Raw genomic sequence first — 19,628 nt, 5'->3', positions numbered from 1 at the left:
GGTAAGGAGACACAGGCTATGGTATGAGCACTGGATGTGGTGAAAAGTTGGTAAAAGTGTATGTCATCACAATAGACTTTCTTGCATGATTGATTAGGGTTTTTTTTTTGGTTATTGGTTTACACTTATACTTTATGTTTTATTGGAAACAGCACAACACATGTTTTTTTGGATATATAAACTTATATTTACCTTTTTATTTATTGTCCATTCTGTTTGTTAGTGGAAAAAGCTAGAAACCAAATGGAGGAAATGATAAAAAAAATTCTACAACTGGAAGAAGAGCAGGTGAAGCTGAAATCAAATAAAGAGGAGGCCAACCTAATGATGACTATTCAACAGTTAAAAGAGACGTTAGAGGAAGAAAGAAGAATGAATAATGAGAAAATTGAACAAGTCGTGAGAGAGAAAGAAAGGGTAATACTAATTAGTTTAATTTAATATCTAATTTATTAAATTATAAATTAATTATTTTCACCTCTTGTGCAAAACTAGAATATGAGTGCATCACCAGAACTCTCATTTTGTATATTTTATGTGTGGTAGTTGTGATTCCCAAAAATATATTACAGCAAAAACACAAATTCATATGAGAGCCTAACAATGCGTAAATACAATCTGTGACTAAACATTTGTGGTCAACACACTACCACACATACCTACAGTATATGATCAGAAGTGGATGTCCCTCTAAATCAGTGGTTCTCAACCTTCCTAATGCCGTGACCCCTTAATACAGTTCCTCATGTTGTGGTGACCCCCAACCAAAAAATAATTTATCCAGTAATTATAATTCATGAGTGTCGTTTTACCTCCAATACTTCTGCTTTCAACACAGTAGCTGCTTTTAACACAGTAGCTGCTTTCAACACAGCAGTTGCTTTCTACACAGTAGCTGCTCTTTACACATCGGAAATATGTGTTTTCTGATGGTCTTAGGGGACCCCTGTGAAAGGGTCGTTCGACCCCCAAAGGGGTCGTGACCCACAGGTTGAGAACCACTGCTCTAAATGATGGTGTTCGGGTGTTTTCAGTGAAGAGTAGTGTTAAGGCTATAGTATACAAAGACGTTTTATGTATTTTTTTCTTCCAACCTTGTGGTAAGAGTTTGATGAAGGCCATTTTCTGTTCCAGTATCACAAAAAGCCAGCTCCATAAAGACATGGTTTGAGCATTTTGGTGTAGAGGAACTCAAGTGGCCTGCACAGCGCCTTGACTATAACCCTATTAAATACTTTTGAGATGAGATGGAACTCAAGCAAGGTCTTCTCATCCAATATCAGTATCTAACCTTAAAATTACTCTTTTGCCTGAATATGTGAAAATGAACAGACACACTTCAAAATCTTGTGGAAAGACTTCCTAAAAGCTGTGTGATATTGTGGGGAGATTTCACTCAAGTTTAGTGCTTTTCATTGAGATCAAACCAGCCAAAGTAATGTTAAAAAAATAACTCACAGGGATACCCTTGCCAGGGTTTTCAACATCAAAACAAATTTTGCAGTTTCCCGGCTCTCTAGACTTCATAGCTCCAGAGCCTGTCTCCGCACAGCTCATAACTTTGTTTCTGTCAGCTCTAAAATATATGAAATGGCCACCTGCCTCATGACACACTGACATTGAATACCTCTCAGGCAATGGCCTGGTTAGATTTGACCACCTCTCCTTGAGCCCAGGGTAGATGTTCTCCTAATGTCTTTCTCCACATACATATGTTGTTCTTTCAGCAGGTTGTCTGCAGGTGAAAGGAGACCTCAATCACAACTAGCCTCTTGAATATAAAGGCTGTGCACACCTGTACCACCAGGATGCCGATCTCTAGTAAACCCTGGGTGCAACGTTAGAGGCTTCATCCCTCCAAAGACTCTACATAACCTCCTGACTCTAAAACCCAATCAGGGAATTACAAACCCTGGAGAGATCTGCAAAACCATTTTTCTCTACTCAGAATAGACCCCTCAATCTGCATTAGTGCTGTATGACTTATGCTCCTATTTCTATCATGGTAGGGCACAATGCTGTCACAGCTTATAAAGCTGTAAAAGAGGAAGGGGGCACCTCAAAATATAAAAGCCTATGCTTATTGGATGGGAGGTGCAACAAGCTCTTATAAGTATGATGGTAAGGTGTCCACAAACTTGTGGCCATATAGTTTGAGCTACCCTTCTAAACTTCCACCTAACCCAAATGCACCCCTAAATGTAACCTTTATCCAAAGACTCTAATTTACACTAATCCCCAGTCTAATCTTTAAACCGAGCCAAATGTGCTGCTTGTTTTATCATTTATATTTACACTTGGCTTTAATGTAGACTATTAGTACCAATACCAGGGGCGGACTGACAACTCCTGGGGCCCCCGGGCAATAGGGGATCATGGGGCCCCTGTGTCCTTGCCCAAACTCAAAAAAGCCTATGAAAAAGGTACCAGAGACATTTCATGGGGCCCCCTACTGACCCTGGGCCCTCGGGCAGTGCCCGAGTTTCCAAATGGTCAGTCCGCCCCTGACCAATACATTGGTAATCAGTTTGATCGCTAATATGGTAATAGCCCCCAGTTGCATCATTAACCAAAAATTTGTATTATGTCCAATATATTTTTTATACCAATGATGGAGTAGGGGATCCTGGACAGACATTTCCCCAGAGTTTTCTTCCTTCTCAAAAACATTTTCTGGATGAGATTACCCTCACTTTCTGGCTGAAAGGATGAAGGAATTACTTTTTAGATCATGGCCTGCAGTAGAAGTCATGGAATGGAGTACCGTGGGGGAGTACCGTGGGAAACAGTTCCACAACACTGTAATAATTTTATATTAAACAAATCAAATACTTTTACAGATCTAATTTTGACACCCACACACAGCAGTGAAAAGGTTCTCCTAATATTTAAAGTTAAGGTCTGCTTAGCAATGGGTAGAAAGAGGGCACCAGGTTTTTTTCTTCTTTGCTGGCAGTTATGTTTAAAGTTTGCTGCCCAATTATACAATTTCAGGAAATGTTTTGATTTGGCTTCAAAATGTAGCCCTTTTAGCTTTTGGCTGTGCTGAATTGCAAACAGAGGATTTGAGCGAGCCAGAGAGGACCCCAGTGTCAGGGAAGGGGGTATAAGTCAGGTTGTAAGGAGATGTAACCACTGGCCCCCCAGCAGGCGATGCAGTTGAGCATGGAGAGGCACTGGCTTACTCAGAGAAGACGTCTTGGTATGCTCTGAGAGGAAGCCCTGTCCTGTTGAGACAAAAAGCCTTGGCATGTTGAGAGAAGAAGCCCTGTCACACTGAGTGAAGAAGCTGTTTCTTGCTGAAAGACGCAACCCTGGCATGCTGTGAGAAGACACCCTGGCAGGCTAAGAGAAGGAGCCCTGGCATGTTGAGAGAAGCCATCCTGGCATGCTGAGAAAAGAAGCCTTGGAATCCTGGGAGAAGAAGCCCTGTCATGCTGAAAGAAGAAGCACTGGCATGCTGATAGAAGAAGCCCTGTCATGCCGAAAGAAGATGTTCTGGCATGCTGGGGGAAGAAGCTCTGTCATGCTGAAAGAAAAAGCCCTGGCATGCTGAGAGAAGACACCCTGGCAGGCTAAGAGAAGGAGCCCTGGCATGTTGAGAGAAGACATCCTGGCATGTTGAGAAAAGACATCCTGGCATGTTGAGAAAAGACATCCTGGCATGTTGAGAGAAGACATCCTGGCATGTTGAGAGAAGACATCTGGCATGTTGAGAGAAGACATCCTGGCATGTTGAGAAAGACATCCTGGCATGTTGAGAGAAGACATCCTGGCATGTTGAGAGAAGACATCCTGGCATGTTGAGAGAAGACATCCTGGCATGTTGAGAGAAGACATCCTGGCATGCTGAGCAAAGAAGCCTTGGCCTGCTGGGAGAAGAAGCCCTGTCATGCTAAGAGAAGAAGTCCTGGCATGCTGAGCAAAGAAGCCTTGGCTTGCTATGAGAAGAAGCCCTGGCCTGCTGAGAGGAGATGTCCTGGCATTCTGGGAAAAGAAGTGTACTGTAACATATCAACAGAAATCCTAATCGTCATTGCTTTCAATGTTCCAATTAGAATATGAAACTCCATTCGTTCTCTTTCACCACAGATATCAAGCCAGGGAAACAATGTTATAGGAAGATGATGGAAGGACACATGCTGCAGGAAATCTGTGTGTGATTAAAGCATTTAAGAAGCGTGGCATAGGGAGCTGAGCTGTACACTTTACTTGTATGTAAACACAAATGTAATAAACTGCAGCTTACCAATCCTTAGATGTGGTGGTTGCACTAGTTTTCTTTTTTAAGGCCTTTTCCTTTATTTTCACCTGATTATCCTGCTAGTAAAACATTTTCTATCCTAGGGTTGCAGCACTATCTGTGTGTAGAAAGAACAACAGAGAATTCTATCCAGTGTATACAACAAAACAATTGATGTGATGCTAAGCCCCTATGTAGTTGTTATATTTGATTGTAAGCTCTTTATTCTTTATAATAAGGCCTCATGCACACGGAACGTTTTGCTATCTCTCCTAGATGCTTTTCCTTCTAGCAGCAGCATTTTGACAAAACACTTGATGTCTGTAAACGCGTGCAACGGGTTTAGGCGCATTGGGGTGCATTCAGGCGTGTCAAGTCCTTGGACATTAAATTATTTTATTGTCCAGAATAAATGATTATTCTCAAGCTCGAAACGTGCCTAACATGAATGCGCATTTAGACATGTTGAGCTGCGTTTAGATGCGTAAAGCATTTCTTCTACCAAAACTCTGCTGCTCCTAAGCGCTGCCAGTGGGTTTATTTCTGTCTCTAAAAGACCCTTCCTCTAAACTCCAAACTCCTCTAAATGCCTATGAGTGCATGGACACATAGGCTAACATAGGGGTTTTCAAAAGCAGAATAAAAAAAAAAAAAAACACCAGACATCCCTAGGAACCACATTAAAAATGCCCAGTGTGCATATGTCCTAAGAAAGAAACAGTTACAGAGAGATAAACATTTATTCATCTTGAATGTGTCTTTACTGATCTGTATACTGATTATTTCTGTGTCTACAGGAACGGGATACGTATCGGATGCAGGAACATAATGGGCAAGCTGAGAACTATGAAGGACAAATCAAATCGATCCAGGGTTTAATCACTTCTGCAATCGAGCCCTGGGTCTCTTTTCCATATGAGACATTTGCCGCACCTTTAGTGTGTCCTCCAGTGTGCCCTCCAGTGTGCCCTCCAGTGTGTCCTCCAGTGTGCCTTCCAGTGTGCCCTCCAGTGTGCCCTCCAGTGTGCCCCACATACTGGTGCCCCTAGTGATCCCTGCAATCCAGTGTCTTCCAAAGACTCCTCCTCTCCTGTATCCTCTAGTGACTGCTGCACTCCTATGTAACTAGTGATCCCTGTGCTACTGTGCCTCCAGTATGACTTCCAGTGTGCCCTCCAGTGTGCCTTCCACTGTGCCTTCCAGTGTGCCCTCCACTGTACCCTCCACTGTACCCTCCACTGTCCCCTCCAGTGTGCCCTCCAGTGTGCCCTCCAGCGTGTCCTCCAGCGTGTCCTCCAGCGTGCCCTCCAGTGTGCCCTCCAGTGTGCCCCACATACTGGTGCCCCTAGTGATCCCTGCAATCCAGTGTCTTCCAAAGACTCCTTTCCTGTATCCTCTAGTGACTGCTGCACTCCTATGTAACTAGTGATCCCTGTGCTACTGTGCCTCCAGTGATCCCAGTGCTCCTGTTTCTCCAGTGATTCTGTGACCCCTGTGCACTCCAGTAACCCCAATATCTCGTCACCCCAGTGCATCTTGTGACATCCAGTGACTCTACATCATCCTCTGTTACCCAGTAACTCAGGACCATCTACTGCCACATAGTGGCTCCAGAGAATCAGTGTAATGCTGTGACTTCATTGTTCCCCGAGTGCCTCTGTAACACTTATGTCTTCATGCAACCTCAGGTTCAGTCTTATGTCTCCTGAACTGCCTCTCCCCCTGTGGATTTGGATCCCTGTACATGCCAGTTTCAACCATAATTCCATACAAAGTACCCCAGCCACATATTGATTCTAACAAGCTTCTCAGTTCCTGTAATTCAACATCCCCATAGACCCACTTGGACAGGGGCGGACTGACAACTCATGGGGCCCCCGGGCAATATGGGATCATGGGGCCCCTGTGTCCTCACCCATACCCAAAAGAGCCTATGAAAAAAGCCAATGAAAGGTACCAGGGGCATCTCATGGGGCCCCCTACTGACCCCTGGCCCTTGGGCAGTGCCCTAGTGCTCGAATGGTCAGTCCGCCCCTGCACTGGGATCAACTACTGGCAGGGTGTGTCTGAAGGTACATGGCTGGATACAAAATCTCCATTATGCTCCGTGATCTGATCACCTTAGCCATACAGATAGATATTCTTTTTCAAAAAAGCATGAGAGGAACCTATGTAACTTGGATTCTCATGAGTATCCAAAAATAAAGACTTATTTTCAGTCCCACGTCCTTTGTATCTGCAGTAGACAAAAAAACATCTTACTAGAAAAGATGTAAACCCAACATTTCATATTCCTGATATGCACCTGCTGTACTATGTATTTGTATGAAAATGCATCCTGTTCTCTTTGTATTGCTTCATTTGTGTGAAATCCTCTACTTTCCTTAAAATTTGACCACACTAAGAAGAACACACCATGGTCAGTTCCCTAGCTGCTGTTTCTCCTCCAACAGCTCTTATGCAGCTGAGAATAGAGGGAATGTCATTACTTATAAAAGAGGGAAAAAAGTGTTTATAAGGTTTTTATATCTATACATAAATGTTGGGGTCCCTATAACCAAGGCCATGCAATACATCTCTAAGAATATCCAAAAAATGATTTATCCACAAATCTTTCCCTTCTGCCTGGGAGGGATTCTTCCTTGTGAAAAATACAGGTGGGAATCTTTGCCTGACCTTGTATTTGTTTTTCATAAAATTAATTTTATCACTGTCAAGAACTGCTGTTCCTTATTATGGAGCTTTTTTGATCACCTCTGTTGGGGCCAAGTATTCATGAAAAAAGACCTACAATATACATACAGCTTTATTTGCATCAAAAAGTGACTCAAGCTGAAGACTTCAATGGCTCCTGCTGCTGTCCATCAAAGGGAACAGGGGTGTGGTCAAGCCACCCGGTCTTTGTCAATAGACATAGACTGGGCAGCTGAGGAGCGAGCATGCATGAGTGAATGAGTGGCTTCACTGATCTTTAGCAAGTGCCCCCATAGCAAGCTGCTTACTATGGGGGTACTTGTCGAAGAGAAGGGAAGCCAGGGGAGCCGGCGGTGGACCTGCTCTGTGCAAAACCATTACACAGAGCAGGTAAGTAGAACATGTTTATTGTTTTAATTAAAAAAAAAACAAAGGTTTAATGTCACTTTAAGTTGTTAGCATTATATAAATACCTGTAGTAATAATAATAATAATAATAATGCTAAAAAATAAAATACCTTGAAGTGAGCCTTTTTTTCTGGTCATAACGAGACCAGACATCAGTAAACCCTTTCTGCTGAGTTTGAGGCCTCATCTGTGGGAATCAGTGCCATCTTTTTCTAGTCCCCCAATGAGCTTAACATGTTTTCTCCAGGAATTTTTCCATCAGATTTCAAGAACTGCTCACTGCCAAACTGGCTCTTGAGGAATGGTGATACATCTTGAAAGGATCTCCTCATCTAATCGCCATTTACATGGACCACAAAGACCTCCAGTACTTAGAAAATGCCTTTCGTCTAGACAAGTCCATTGATCCTTGTTCTTCTCTAGGATTACCTTTGAGATCACTCCAGCCACCTCAAGTGCTAATGACCGCTCAAGCTACTTTGATTTTCAAGAGTCAGATGCTCCGGCTGATCCAGAATCCATTATTCCTACCAATCACATCATGGTTCTGACCTATCCAGAATTTCACCATTCCCTTAGGCAAGACTCTAGTGCCCTCAGACCTAAGAACTAAACTCATGAGTTGGTCCCACAACTCCAAGGTCTTTGTTTATCCCAGTGTCTATAGAATCTTCACTTTTCTCTCCCACCTGTACTCCTACCCATGAACCTGAAAGTCATCTTCTCCCACTACCAATTCCCCTGGAACCTTGTAGCCCCTCTCTGTGGACTTTATAACCAACCTCACTCCTTATAAACTCTGTACAGTAATTTAGGTGGTAGTAGATCACATTTCAAAGATGACAAATTTCATACCTATTCCCATGCTGCTTTCAATAGCAGCCCTGGTGCTCACCTTTATCTAAGAAATCTTCAGGTAAAAGCAAATCTTTGTATCCAATATTGCAGGTAAAGTATACCAGACAGATACATTTATATCAGTCATCTAATTATGTTGTGTTTGTGTCGTTTACAATATGGGGCATTGCAAGTTAGAATAAGGCTTGGTTCAGATCCATGCATGCTGCGTGTAGGGCAGCCCAATCATTCCAGTGGGCTTCCCTATGAAAAAGACGGGTAAAGAAATACCCAACACTTTTTAAAAAAATAGTCACGCGAGCAGCGCATTTCTGTGTGTGTTGGGAGGTTGGAAAAGCGCACGATTTTTTGTGCATTCCCAACTTGCATAGATCTGAGCCAAGTCTAAAAGAACGCATTTACAATAATGGGAAGTGGTTAGCGACCGATGATCTATGCATTTTCAAACACATCATAATAGAGACGCCATGGGTAATAAATATACAGAGCTTGAGAAACTAACCCCATATTGGAGGGAATGCAATAAGAAAACCGAAATTTCCAGACAGCAACCTAAATGGATCTACTAGCTAAGGACATATTCTCTCTTTGGTTTAAATAAAGAATGAATGTGAATTTTTTAATTGATAATAAAAAAGATTTAGTGTGTAATTTTTGTTGGTGTTTATGCTTCTAATAAAGGTTTCCGATTATATTTGAATTTAGAGACTCCTTTTTCTTTTTACATGAGATATCCATGAGAGTTGATTGAAGCATTTAAATGGATATAGCTACACTTTGTACCCTTCAGTGATATACAGTGAATAGTACTACCAAGATGGTCAGAAGCATATTTACCACAAGGCAAACAAGGCATTTGCCTAGGGTGGCATTTTTCAGGGGAGCAGCTCTACCCCCAGAAGAAGGAACACATGCCACATGAGGACCAAGTGGGATCTGAGGGAGGCTCCGGGCTGCTTTATGGTGTATGCAAAACCCACCTCCCATTCCCAGAGATGTCCAGAGCTGTGAAGGTGTCTGTGAGTTTCTTTCTCGCTCTTGTCGGGGTGGGGGGAGGGTTTCAGCGAGTGTATGGGGGAGGCGGTGGTAGTGGAAGGCTCTCTCGTCAGTGAGGGGGAGGGAGGTGGTGTTGGTTGGTGTTAGGTTCTCCCATTCGGGGCGGTGGGTTGCTGGTCAGTGTCAGGCTTTCTCCTTTGGGGGGTTGTTGGTGTTATGCTCTCTCCATGGTGTGTGGGGGGGGGGAAGGTGTTGGCCAGTATCAGGTTCGCTCTGCAGAAGAGTTTGGGGTGGCCAATTTTTGTGTTGCCTAGGCCAGCACAAAACCTAAATACACCACTGAAGATGGTTGGTGTGTAGGAACTCTATCTAGCACAGTTGGATAGGTAGGGAAGCCAACATCCAATCAGACACTGGCTCAGGTAGCTGTGTGGCATCCTATTGGGTGCCTCACAACTCAATAATCAGAGTTGCTACAGTTTCCCTCGGAAGCTTAAAAAAGTCTTCACAGGACAGGTAAGTGACGGATTTCCATCATGGAATATAATGGACACAATTCCCACTAGACCACCAGGGAATTTTGTTTTTAGAGCACTGGGGGCCTGACGGTGATGCTGTAGAGAACCCCATGATTTCTGATGGTGGTCCTGGTTCCAGTTAGCCAATGACCACCAACGTCAAGGGGTTTATGTTTCAGCCTGCTACTGATAACCATTGCTAGTAGAGGGGGGTTATTGTTCCAGCCAGCCACGGACCACCAATTTTTCTGGCCAAAGTGATTGTCACAACAGGTGCTGGTCCTAAGTTGTCACTATTTTTTTCAGTCAGCTGCAAAGCATAGGTAATAGAAAAGTTTGTTTTTTTTGATGATTGAGTGATGTGTGCTGAGTGTTGTATCTGTCTGTTAGACTCCTGTTTGTGGTGCAGTAGGTAAAGCACATTGTGTGAGTACAAGGATTGTGGCATACAGTATGTGTGTTGTGTATACATCAGGTATTTATTTATTACAAGTATTTATTTTCTGCAAAAAATGTATGCGACTCTTTACATATATATTGTACATTCACACCAGTCCCTGCCCTAAAGGAGCTTCCATCTATGGCACCTAACTCACGTTCATACATACACATAATTTAGACAGGAGCCAATTAACCTACCAGTACCAGCATGTCTTTGGAGTAACCAGAGGAAGCACGTGGAAAACATAAAACCTAAGTGCAGATACTGCCTTGATTGGGATTTAAACCAGGGACCCTAGTGCTGCAAGGCAATGTAACAATTGGGTGCAATAGAGACATGGAAGCTGTACGCGACAGCCATCTTGTTAAGGTCTCAGCATTTTGGTTTCATGAGCAGTGTTCCTATTCCTCCCCCTATCCCTTTGCAAACTATGGAATTTGTAGCTGTACGTTGGAACAAACTTCAAAAGAGCCTCTTATCTAAATTAAAACACAAATAGACACCAGCATCCAGGGCTCTAAACAACTAATTAGTCTTGGCAGGATGTCTGTTTTCCATGAACCAGGGAAAACACTTTCCTCTGCCCTATCATAAAACAATAATAATTCAGTCAAGCCGTCACACATGACCTGTAAGGCCATTAGAGCTCTAGGAATGCAGAGCGTGCCATAAAACGTCTATTCCACGTGTAACAATTCCACATACAATTCATAGAATTCAACAGGAACACGGCATGTTAATATTGGGTATATATTTGAATAGGGAATATCATACTGAACAAATCAAGATCATACATGACTATGTTAGCACATAGGAAAGGGGAGAAAGCAATCTCTTCCCTCCTGGGTAACAAAGGTATGCTGTGTTTGGTATCCCTGGGTTCGAAATATAATTCTGAATAATAATTTGCCAGTTGCTAGAATACCACCTGCACATACTGGAAGGTATTAATATTAGTATGAAACTATACGTGGGAATTGGTCATACATTTGGTGACCTCCTAGCACCCATCCCTTAAACTGCATGATTGGTAATTTGTTCTCAGGAGACCCCCCCTTGATATCATAGAAAAGGCCTGGTGAGGGGAGCTCTCATTTAACATCAATCAAGGAACATCTTAACGGGCTTGAGAGCCAAGGCAACCTTTTTGCTCGGACAATTGGACTCTGCTAAACCAGGACTTTGCAAGTATTCTGCCTTCTTAACTCCTTTCTTGTATTTCTCTGTTGCTTTATTGTTCTCTTTATGTCTTTGCAACATCCCTTTCTGTAAATACTTTAATTGCACCGAATTGACCTTTTCAGTAACAAACCCTATTTTAAAAAGTGTTGAAAACGTCTCTAAAACTTTTAATGAAAACTAAAGAGTCCCTGTCTCTGGAGAGTGCTACTGTATGTAATAATCCTCTGAATATCCCTGTCTGTGGTGACAGTGTGTGTTACAGACGTTTACTGTTCACATTTGTTCTTGCTAACATTGTGAAGGGTTTCTAGGCCCAAAACTATCCAATGGCAGTTTGGAGTTTGAAGTGTTAATTGCATAATTAATCTAACCCAGTTACAATCACTCTCAGGCAGCTGGCACATAGATTGTGGTCCCTCGAGCTGGAAAATCTTTGTGTAGGGTGCAGCTGAGAGTGGCATTGTTACGCAAGTGACAGCGCGGTGTGAGATGTGAGATTGGCTGCTCCTTTGTCACGAGTTGGTGAGAAGGGCAGCGGTCGGGCGCCGCGTTTGTCACAACTATATCCCTTCCAAACCCCTCAGATACATATTTCAGGATCTTTTCTAAAATAACTTAGAAGTGAGTTTGGGAAGTTTGTTTATGAGCAGGAAAGGCGCACAGAATTTACCAACAGCTTCTGACTAGACCAGGGGTGGGCAACTGCGGCCCTCCAGCTGTTGTAGAACTACAAGTCCCATGAGGCATTGCAAAACTGACAGTTACAAGCATGACTCCCAAAGGCAGAGGCATGAAAGGACTTGTAGTTCACCAACAGCTGGAGGGCCACAGTTGCCCACCCCTGGACTAGACCAAAGCCCCTTGATGACCTTTGTTTACCTGATGTGTATAAGTACCAGATGGCATGGATATTAAACTGGTGTACCCAGGAGTCAGTTAAAAGTTGGGGTAAATTTAACCTCTTTGCGCCGGACGCACGTAAACGTGCGGCCTCCCGGCATCTGGGCCTTGACACTGAGTGGCCGCACATTTGCGTGCAGTTAAGAAAAACATATGTGCTGAGAGCACGCGCCCTGTGCGCTCCCAGCACACATGTTTTCTGCTCATGGAAAGGTCCCGATCTCCTCTTTCGATCAGGACCTTTCCCGATCATGTGACCGCCGTGATGACGAATCAAGGCGGTCACATGACCCTAAAACCCCGCCTCCCGGCTTCTGAAACCCGGTGTCAAGGGCTTAAACAATCCTTCTCAGACTGCATGCTGGGAAGACTCTCCTGGCTCCATATGGAGGTCCCACATCAATTGTTCATTCATCCAACTATTGGGGTGATGTTGACGATAACAAGGTTCCAGTTAGCCTCATTCAGGATTGCCCCAGGTAATCTCCCACCCTAATTTTGCCCCCCGACTGCATGACGGGTCGCTTCTTTCCACTGTTGGGGAATGGGGATTGTGGGTAATACATTTCCACCATGAAGGTCACTGGCATTTCCTGTTGCAAATCTGAGCTATGTTTGAACCCCCCCACCTTAGTGGAAATCGATGCAATTGCAACATTTTTTAACCCACAATTGGGGAAAAGTGACATCTTTTTTTTTCTGTCCCGGGGCTAAAACTGCTCACTATTGATATGTCTACTTAATGCTGCTTTCCATTATTTTGGGAACAAACTGCTGCCCCTCCCCTCAGTCTGTGGTTTGCCAAGTCCCCTTTCACAAGGGCGTTCCGGATGTCCATTTTTCATCTGTCCATTTACGAGTGAAAAACGGACACCCATGTATTTCCATGGACTAGCGACTGTAAACGAATGATCATCTGTTTACATATTTAAATGTCCACATCCGTTAACATCTGTTTTTTTTGAATGGAAGAAACTCCTATTTTTCTTCCATTAAAAAAAAAAGGATGTAAATGGACAAAAGGCATTTTTAAAAAGAATGGAAACAGATGTAAATGGATGGAAAATTGATGTAAAAGGATAGTCTGTTTTTGCATTGGTAAAGGATGTAAACGGACAAAAAAAGGATGCAAACAGATGTAAATGGACGCAAAATGGATGTCAACAGACAAATGGTCCATTTTTGCACTGGTAAAGGATGTAAAAAAAAGATGTAAACAGGTGAAAAACGATGTAAACTAATTAAAAATTGATGTAAATGGATGTAAATAGACAAAAACTGATGTAATTGAACAAAAAGTGAATGTAAACGGGCAAAAAGCGGATGTAAACGGAAAAAAGCGAATGTAAACGGACAAAAAAAGGATAGAAACAGATGTAAACACACAAAAAATGGATGTAAATGGACAGTTCATTACTGTATTGGTAAAGGATATAAACGGATGAAAAAAAAAAGGATGCAAATAGATAGAAATGGACGCAAAATGGATGTAAATGGACAAGCGGTCCATTGTTGCATTGGTAAAAGATGTAAAAAAAGATGTAAACTGGTGAAAAACGGATGTAAACTCATGAAAAATGGATGCAAACGGATGTAAATAAACAAAAACTAATGTAATTGGCCAAAAAGTGAATGTAAATGGACAAAAAGTGGATGTAAATGGGCAAAAAGAAGATGTAAACGGACAAAAAGCAGATGTAAACGGACAAAAAAAGAATAGAAACAGATGTAAACAGACGAAAAATGGATGTAAATGGACAAACAGTCCTTTGTAGCATTAGTAAAGGATATAAACGGATGAAAAAAAAAAAGGATGCAAATAGATAGAAATGGATGCAAAATGGATGTAAATGGACAAGCGGTCCATTGTTGCATTGGTAAAAGATGTAAAAAAAAGATGTAAACTGGTGAAAAATGGACGAAAAACGGATGTAAACTCATGAAAAATGGATGTAAAACTGATGTAAACAGACAAAAACGGATGTAAATGGTCAAAAAGCGAATGTAAATGGACAAAAAGCGAATGTAAATGGACAAACAGTCCATTTTCACATTGGTAAAGGATGTAAACGGATGAAAAAAAAAGGATGCAAATAGATAGAAATGGACGCAACAGATGTAAACTGATGAAAAACAGATTTAAACTGATCTGTTTTTTCTTGGATAAAACATGACCGAGGGCTCACACGGGACGGACCTCTTTAGTGGATCCGATTCCTCAGTGGGGGGGGGGATCTCTCCGCTGATCCTGGCTGAACAAGTGGATGGCGGCTCTGTGTCTTCTTCCGCTGTTGCAAAACGGACACAGAGCAGCTCTCTCTCCTCAGTGGGCAGTTGAATGAAAACGGACCGCCTGTCTGTTTTCATCCAATCCGACGGATAGAAGGGGAATTGGATCTCCATCTGTCCCTTTTATGAGGATCAGATGCCGGTGGGTGTAAGCGATTTCCACAGTGTTTTGCAGAAACGCAGTTCAGTCCATTTAACATGATTTCCTATGGGACACGTTCACATCTCTGCGTTTTCACCCGATGCGTTTTGTGGAAAGATTCAGGGACTTTTTTAAACACAAAAAGTTGCGTTTTTAGTTCTATAGACTTTAATGGAAACGTTGCAGAAAAGCATGTAGTGTTTTTGTTGTGTTTTTGATGCAATTTTGCCACGTTTTTGATGCGTTTTGCATTTTAAATCTGCCTAGCAACAAGAAAAATAAAAAAAAAAAAAAACCCGCAAAATGCAAACCGCATGTGCAAAAGCGCAAAACACACTGCAGAAACAGATCAAACTCAAACTGCATAGGTGTGAACCTAGCTTTATGTTGGCCATACACGTATAGATTTTAATTTCAAGAATATTCGTTTGATTTTCTAATCGTTAGTGGGGGTCAAAATCGATGTTCATGGTCGACGGCCGTGATGGGAAAATTGGAAGGGGCAGGAAGAAAAACTTTTCTTAATCAAACAAATTTTTGGCCAGTGTATGTGGTGATTGTTCAGAAATGACATTCATTTTAAAGTCGAATGCTAAAAGCAAAAGACAATTTTCGAAACGACATTCGTCCATTCATCGAACGTTCAAAGAATTTTCATACGACTTTTCTTACGAATATTCTTGTCCGAAAATCTACACGTGTATGGCCGGCCTCAGCCCGACTGGTTATAAAGAATTGCTGTCTGATCGTCACACGTGAGCAATGTCTCCTGATTATTATAATACAGGATTTATAGAACGCCGACAGTTTGCGCATTACGATGCGTTTTATTCTACTGCAAATCAAAACAAAAAAAAAAGCGCACCAACCTTGCGCATTACCTCAATAAAAAGCGGTTAGCTCTGAGGAAGAAGGGGAGAAGGGAGTGCGCAGCACCGCGATCATCGGACACAGTGGAACACTGATCGTCGGACGGGACCTCTCTGCGAGGTCCCGATCATGTGATCACTGATTGGCCACTCAGTGATCACATGCAGAGTAGTAAGCAAGATGTCACTTCTGACATCATTGCTTACTACGTGTGAAATCTGTGAATGATCACAGAGGTCACATGGTACAGGGCTATTCACAACAGCCTTGTACCATGTGACAAGCTGTGACCAATCACAGCTCGCTCAGTATTGAATGCAGCCAGAGAGAAGGAGAAATGATTGCTTTTACAGCCTTTATGGGTGTAAAAGCTATCAGTGTAAAAAATAAATCTTCATCACCGCCCACAAGTAGTGACACTGTACTGCTAGGGTGATAGTATGCAAAAAAAACATAATAATAAAAAAAAATAAACAAAATAACAAAAAGATGTTTAAAAATTATAATTTTGGTTATAAACTAATTTGGGTTATTTATTTATTTTCTTTTGCTAAAAAGATAACAGAATAAATTTTGGCCAAGATTTATGAAGAAATATTGTTTATTTGCAAAACTTTTGGACATTTTCATTTACATAGCAAAAAAAATAAAAATCCCAGCGGTGAATAAATACCACCAAAATAAAGTTTTATCTGTCTCAAAAAAATGCAAAAAAATTCATATGGGTGCAGTGTTGCATGACCGCGCAATTGTCATTTAAAGTGTGATAGCGCTGAAAGCTGAAAATTGTCCTGGACTGGAAGGGGGGGGGAAGTGTCCGGACTGGAAGGGGGGGGGGGAGTGTCCGGACTGGAAGGGGGGGGAAAGTGTCCGGACTGGAAGGGGGGGGGGAAGTGTCCGGACTGGAAGGGGGGGGGAAAGTGTCCGGACTGGAAGGGGGGGGAAGTGTCCGAACTGGAAGGGGGGGAAAGTGTCCGGACTGGAAGGGGGGGGAAAGTGTCCGGACTGGAAGGGGGGGGAAAGTGTCCGGACTGGAAGGGGGGGAAAGTGTCCAGACTGGAAGGGGGGGGGAAGGTGTCCAGACTGGAAGGGGGGGAAGGTGTCCAGACTGGAAGGGGGGGGGGGAAAGTGTCCGGACTGGAAAGGGGTGAAAGTGTCCGGACTGGAAGGGGGTGAAAGTGTCTGGACTGGAAGGGGGGGGGGGAAGTGTCCGGACTGGAAGGGGGGGGGGAAAGTGTTCGGACTGGAAGGGGGGGGGGAAGTGTCCGGACTGGAAGGGGGGGAAAGTGTCCGGACTGGAAGGGGGGGAAAGTGTCCGGACTGGAAGGGGGGGGAAAGTGTCCGGACTGGAAGGGGGAGAAAGTGTCCGGACTGGAAGGGGGGGAAAGTGTCCGGACTGGAAGGGGGTGAAAGTGTCCGGACTGGAAGGGGGTGAAAGTGTCCGGACTGGAAGGGGGGTGAAAGTGTCCGGACTGGAAGGGGGGGAAAGTGTCCGGACTGGAAGGGGGGGGAAAGTGTCCGGACTGGAAGGGGGGGGGGGAAAGTGTCCGGACTGGAAGGGGGGGGGAAAGTGTCCGGACTGGAAGGGGGGGGGGAAGTGTCCAGACTGGAAGGGGGGGGAAAGTGTCCGGACTGGAAGGGGAGGGAAAGTGTCCAGACTGGAAGGGGGGGGAAGGTGTCCGGACTGGAAGGGGGGGGAAAGTGTCCGGACTGGAAGGGGGTGAAAGTGTCCGGACTGGAAGGGGGTGAAAGTGTCCGGACTGGAAGGGGGTGAAAGTGTCCGGATTGGAAGGGGGTGAAAGTGTCCGGACTGGAAGGGGGGTGAAAGTGTCCGGACTGGAAGGGGGGGAAAGTGTCCGGACTGGAAGGGGGGGGGGAAAGTGTCCGGACTGGAAGGGGGGGGAAAGTGTCCGGACTGGAAGGGGGGGGGGGGAAGTGTCCGGACTGGAAGGGGGGGGGGGAAGTGTCCAGACTGGAAGGGGGGGGAAAGTGTCCGGACTGGAAGGGGAGGGAAAGTGTCCAGACTGGAAGGGGGGGGGGAGTGTCTGGACTGGAAGGGGGGGGGAAGTGTCCGGACTGGAAGGGGGGGAAAGTGTCCGGACTGGAAGGGGGGGAAAGTGTCCGGACTGGAAGGGGGGTGAAAGTGTCCGGACTGGAAGGGGGGGAAAGTGTCCGGACTGGAAGGGGGGTGAAAGTGTCCTGGACTGGAAGGGGGGGAAAGTGTCCGGACTGGAAGGGGGGGGGGAAGTGTCCGGACTGGAAGGGGGGGGGAAAGTGTCCGGACTGGAAGGGGGGGGGAAAGTGTCCGGACTGGAAGGGGGGGGGGAAGTGTCCGGACTGGAAGGGGGGGGGGGAAGTGTCCGGACTGGAAGGGGGGGGGGAGTGTCCGGACTGGAAGGGGGGGGAAAGTGTCCGGACTGGAAGGGGGGGGGAAGTGTCCAGACTGGAAGGGGGGTGAAAGTGTCCGGACTGGAAGGGGGGGAAAGTGTCCGGACTGGAAGGGGGGGGAAAGTGTCCGGACTGGAAGGGGGGGGAAAGTGTCCGGACTGGAAGGGGGGGGAAAGTGTCCGGTCTGGAAGGGACTCTGTTATTGATCCAGAAAGCTAAGAAAGGGAAAACCCCGGCAGTGATTCTCTCGATCGATGCTGAAAAAGCTTTTGATAGAGTAAACTGGAGCTTTATGATGGACACCCTAGAAACCATGGGAGTAGGTAGTAGAATGAGGGAATGGATAGGAAAATTGTATAAAACGCCATCCGCGGTTATTTTGGTTAATGGTGAAAAATCTACACCTATAAGGATGTCAAATGGGACTAGACAGGGATGCCCACTGTCCCCTTTATTGTATGTGTTAACATTGGAACCCCTACTAGAAACAATTAGGAAGAATGTAGATATAAAGGGAATACAAATAGGGGAAACGGAACATAAGGTGGCAGCCTTTGCGGACGATCTGTTGTTTTATGTGGGTAATCCTAGGATAACACTCCCGAACTTAATAAAAAGCTTAAAAGAATATGGAGAAATATCAAATCTAAAAATCAACCCGACAAAAACCGAGATCTTGAATATAAATCTACCGAATAGTGAGAAAGAAAAGATAAAAAAAGAATTCCCTTTTACATGGAGAGATAGAGAGATAAAATATTTAGGAGTTAATCTTACTGCTTCATATTCAAAATTGTATAAATTAAATTATATTTCCCTTTTAAACGAGATTAAGGAGGAATTGAAGAAATTGGGAGGAGGAATCCCTTCCTGGTTAGGACGAATAAATCTGATAAAAATGATAATTGTACCCAAAGTTTTGTATAAATATCAAATGATCCCAATAAAACTCCCAGAAGCATTTTTTAAAGAAATTAAAAAGATGATAACAAAATTTATATGGAAAAATAAAAAATCTAGATTATCGTATGACTTGATAAGTAGACGAAAAGAGAGAGGGGGACTGGGAGTGCCGGACTTTAAGAGATACTATAATGCTGTAATTTTAACAAGAATTTATGATTGGACACACAATAAAAGGGGGAAAAGATGGGTGAAGATAGAGAATGATCTGAGCAGAGTTGACCTGAGTAGAAACATATGGGCACCAGCACAATATAGAGGTTTAGAGAAAACCACGAGTGTGTTCACATTGAATGTTTTGAAGGCTTGGGATAATTTACACAAGTATATGCACTGGGATTTTAATTCACAATTAATGCCACTAAGGAATATGGAGTATTTTCCACAAGGTATTGAGCGGAGTATGGGAAAATGGATCAAAAAGGAAGACATTCAACTAAGGGATATTATGGACGGAAAGAAGTTGAAAACATTGAAAGATTTAAAAAAAGGTGGAAGGGAACTTTTTACTAAGATTGATGAGTGGAAATATCACCAATTAAATCACTTTGTTGAGGGTCTTCCGAAACCCATAAGAGGGAGAGGGGAGTGGAACTTGTTTGAGAGGTTGTTGGAATCACGAGGAGATGGAAAACGGGGCACGGCAAAAATTTATAAAATTCTCACCGAATTAGCCACAGAATTTAAACCAAGTTATATAGTAAAATGGGAAAGAGATTTGGAAGTGGAGATAGA

At 43.7% G+C, this 19,628-nt stretch overlaps 1 protein-coding gene across 2 annotated transcripts in view; it reads left to right on the top strand.

Annotated features, from left to right (window-relative positions):
- LOC149435005 (guanylate-binding protein 1-like) overlaps nucleotides 1–5,463 on the top strand; it is a 63,909-nt gene extending 58,446 nt beyond the window's left edge. For both annotated transcript variants that reach the window (XM_089663102.1, XM_089663101.1), the window contains 2 exons: nucleotides 224–417; nucleotides 5,041–5,463. In XM_089663102.1, the coding sequence (XP_089519228.1) occupies nucleotides 224–417; nucleotides 5,041–5,292 (446 nt within the window). In that variant the 3' untranslated portion in view covers nucleotides 5,293–5,463. The remainder of the gene's footprint in view (nucleotides 1–223; nucleotides 418–5,040) is intronic.
- Nucleotides 5,464–19,628: the final 14,165 nt, after the last annotated feature.

This window comes from Staurois parvus, unplaced genomic scaffold, assembly GCF_062004578.1.
Source record: "Staurois parvus isolate SC_StPar_1 unplaced genomic scaffold, SC_StPar_1.0 ptg001626l, whole genome shotgun sequence".
In the NCBI taxonomy this organism is placed as follows: domain Eukaryota; kingdom Metazoa; phylum Chordata; class Amphibia; order Anura; family Ranidae; genus Staurois; species Staurois parvus.
Note: the sequence above shows the minus strand (reverse complement) of the source record. Positions and strands in the feature narration are given on the sequence as shown.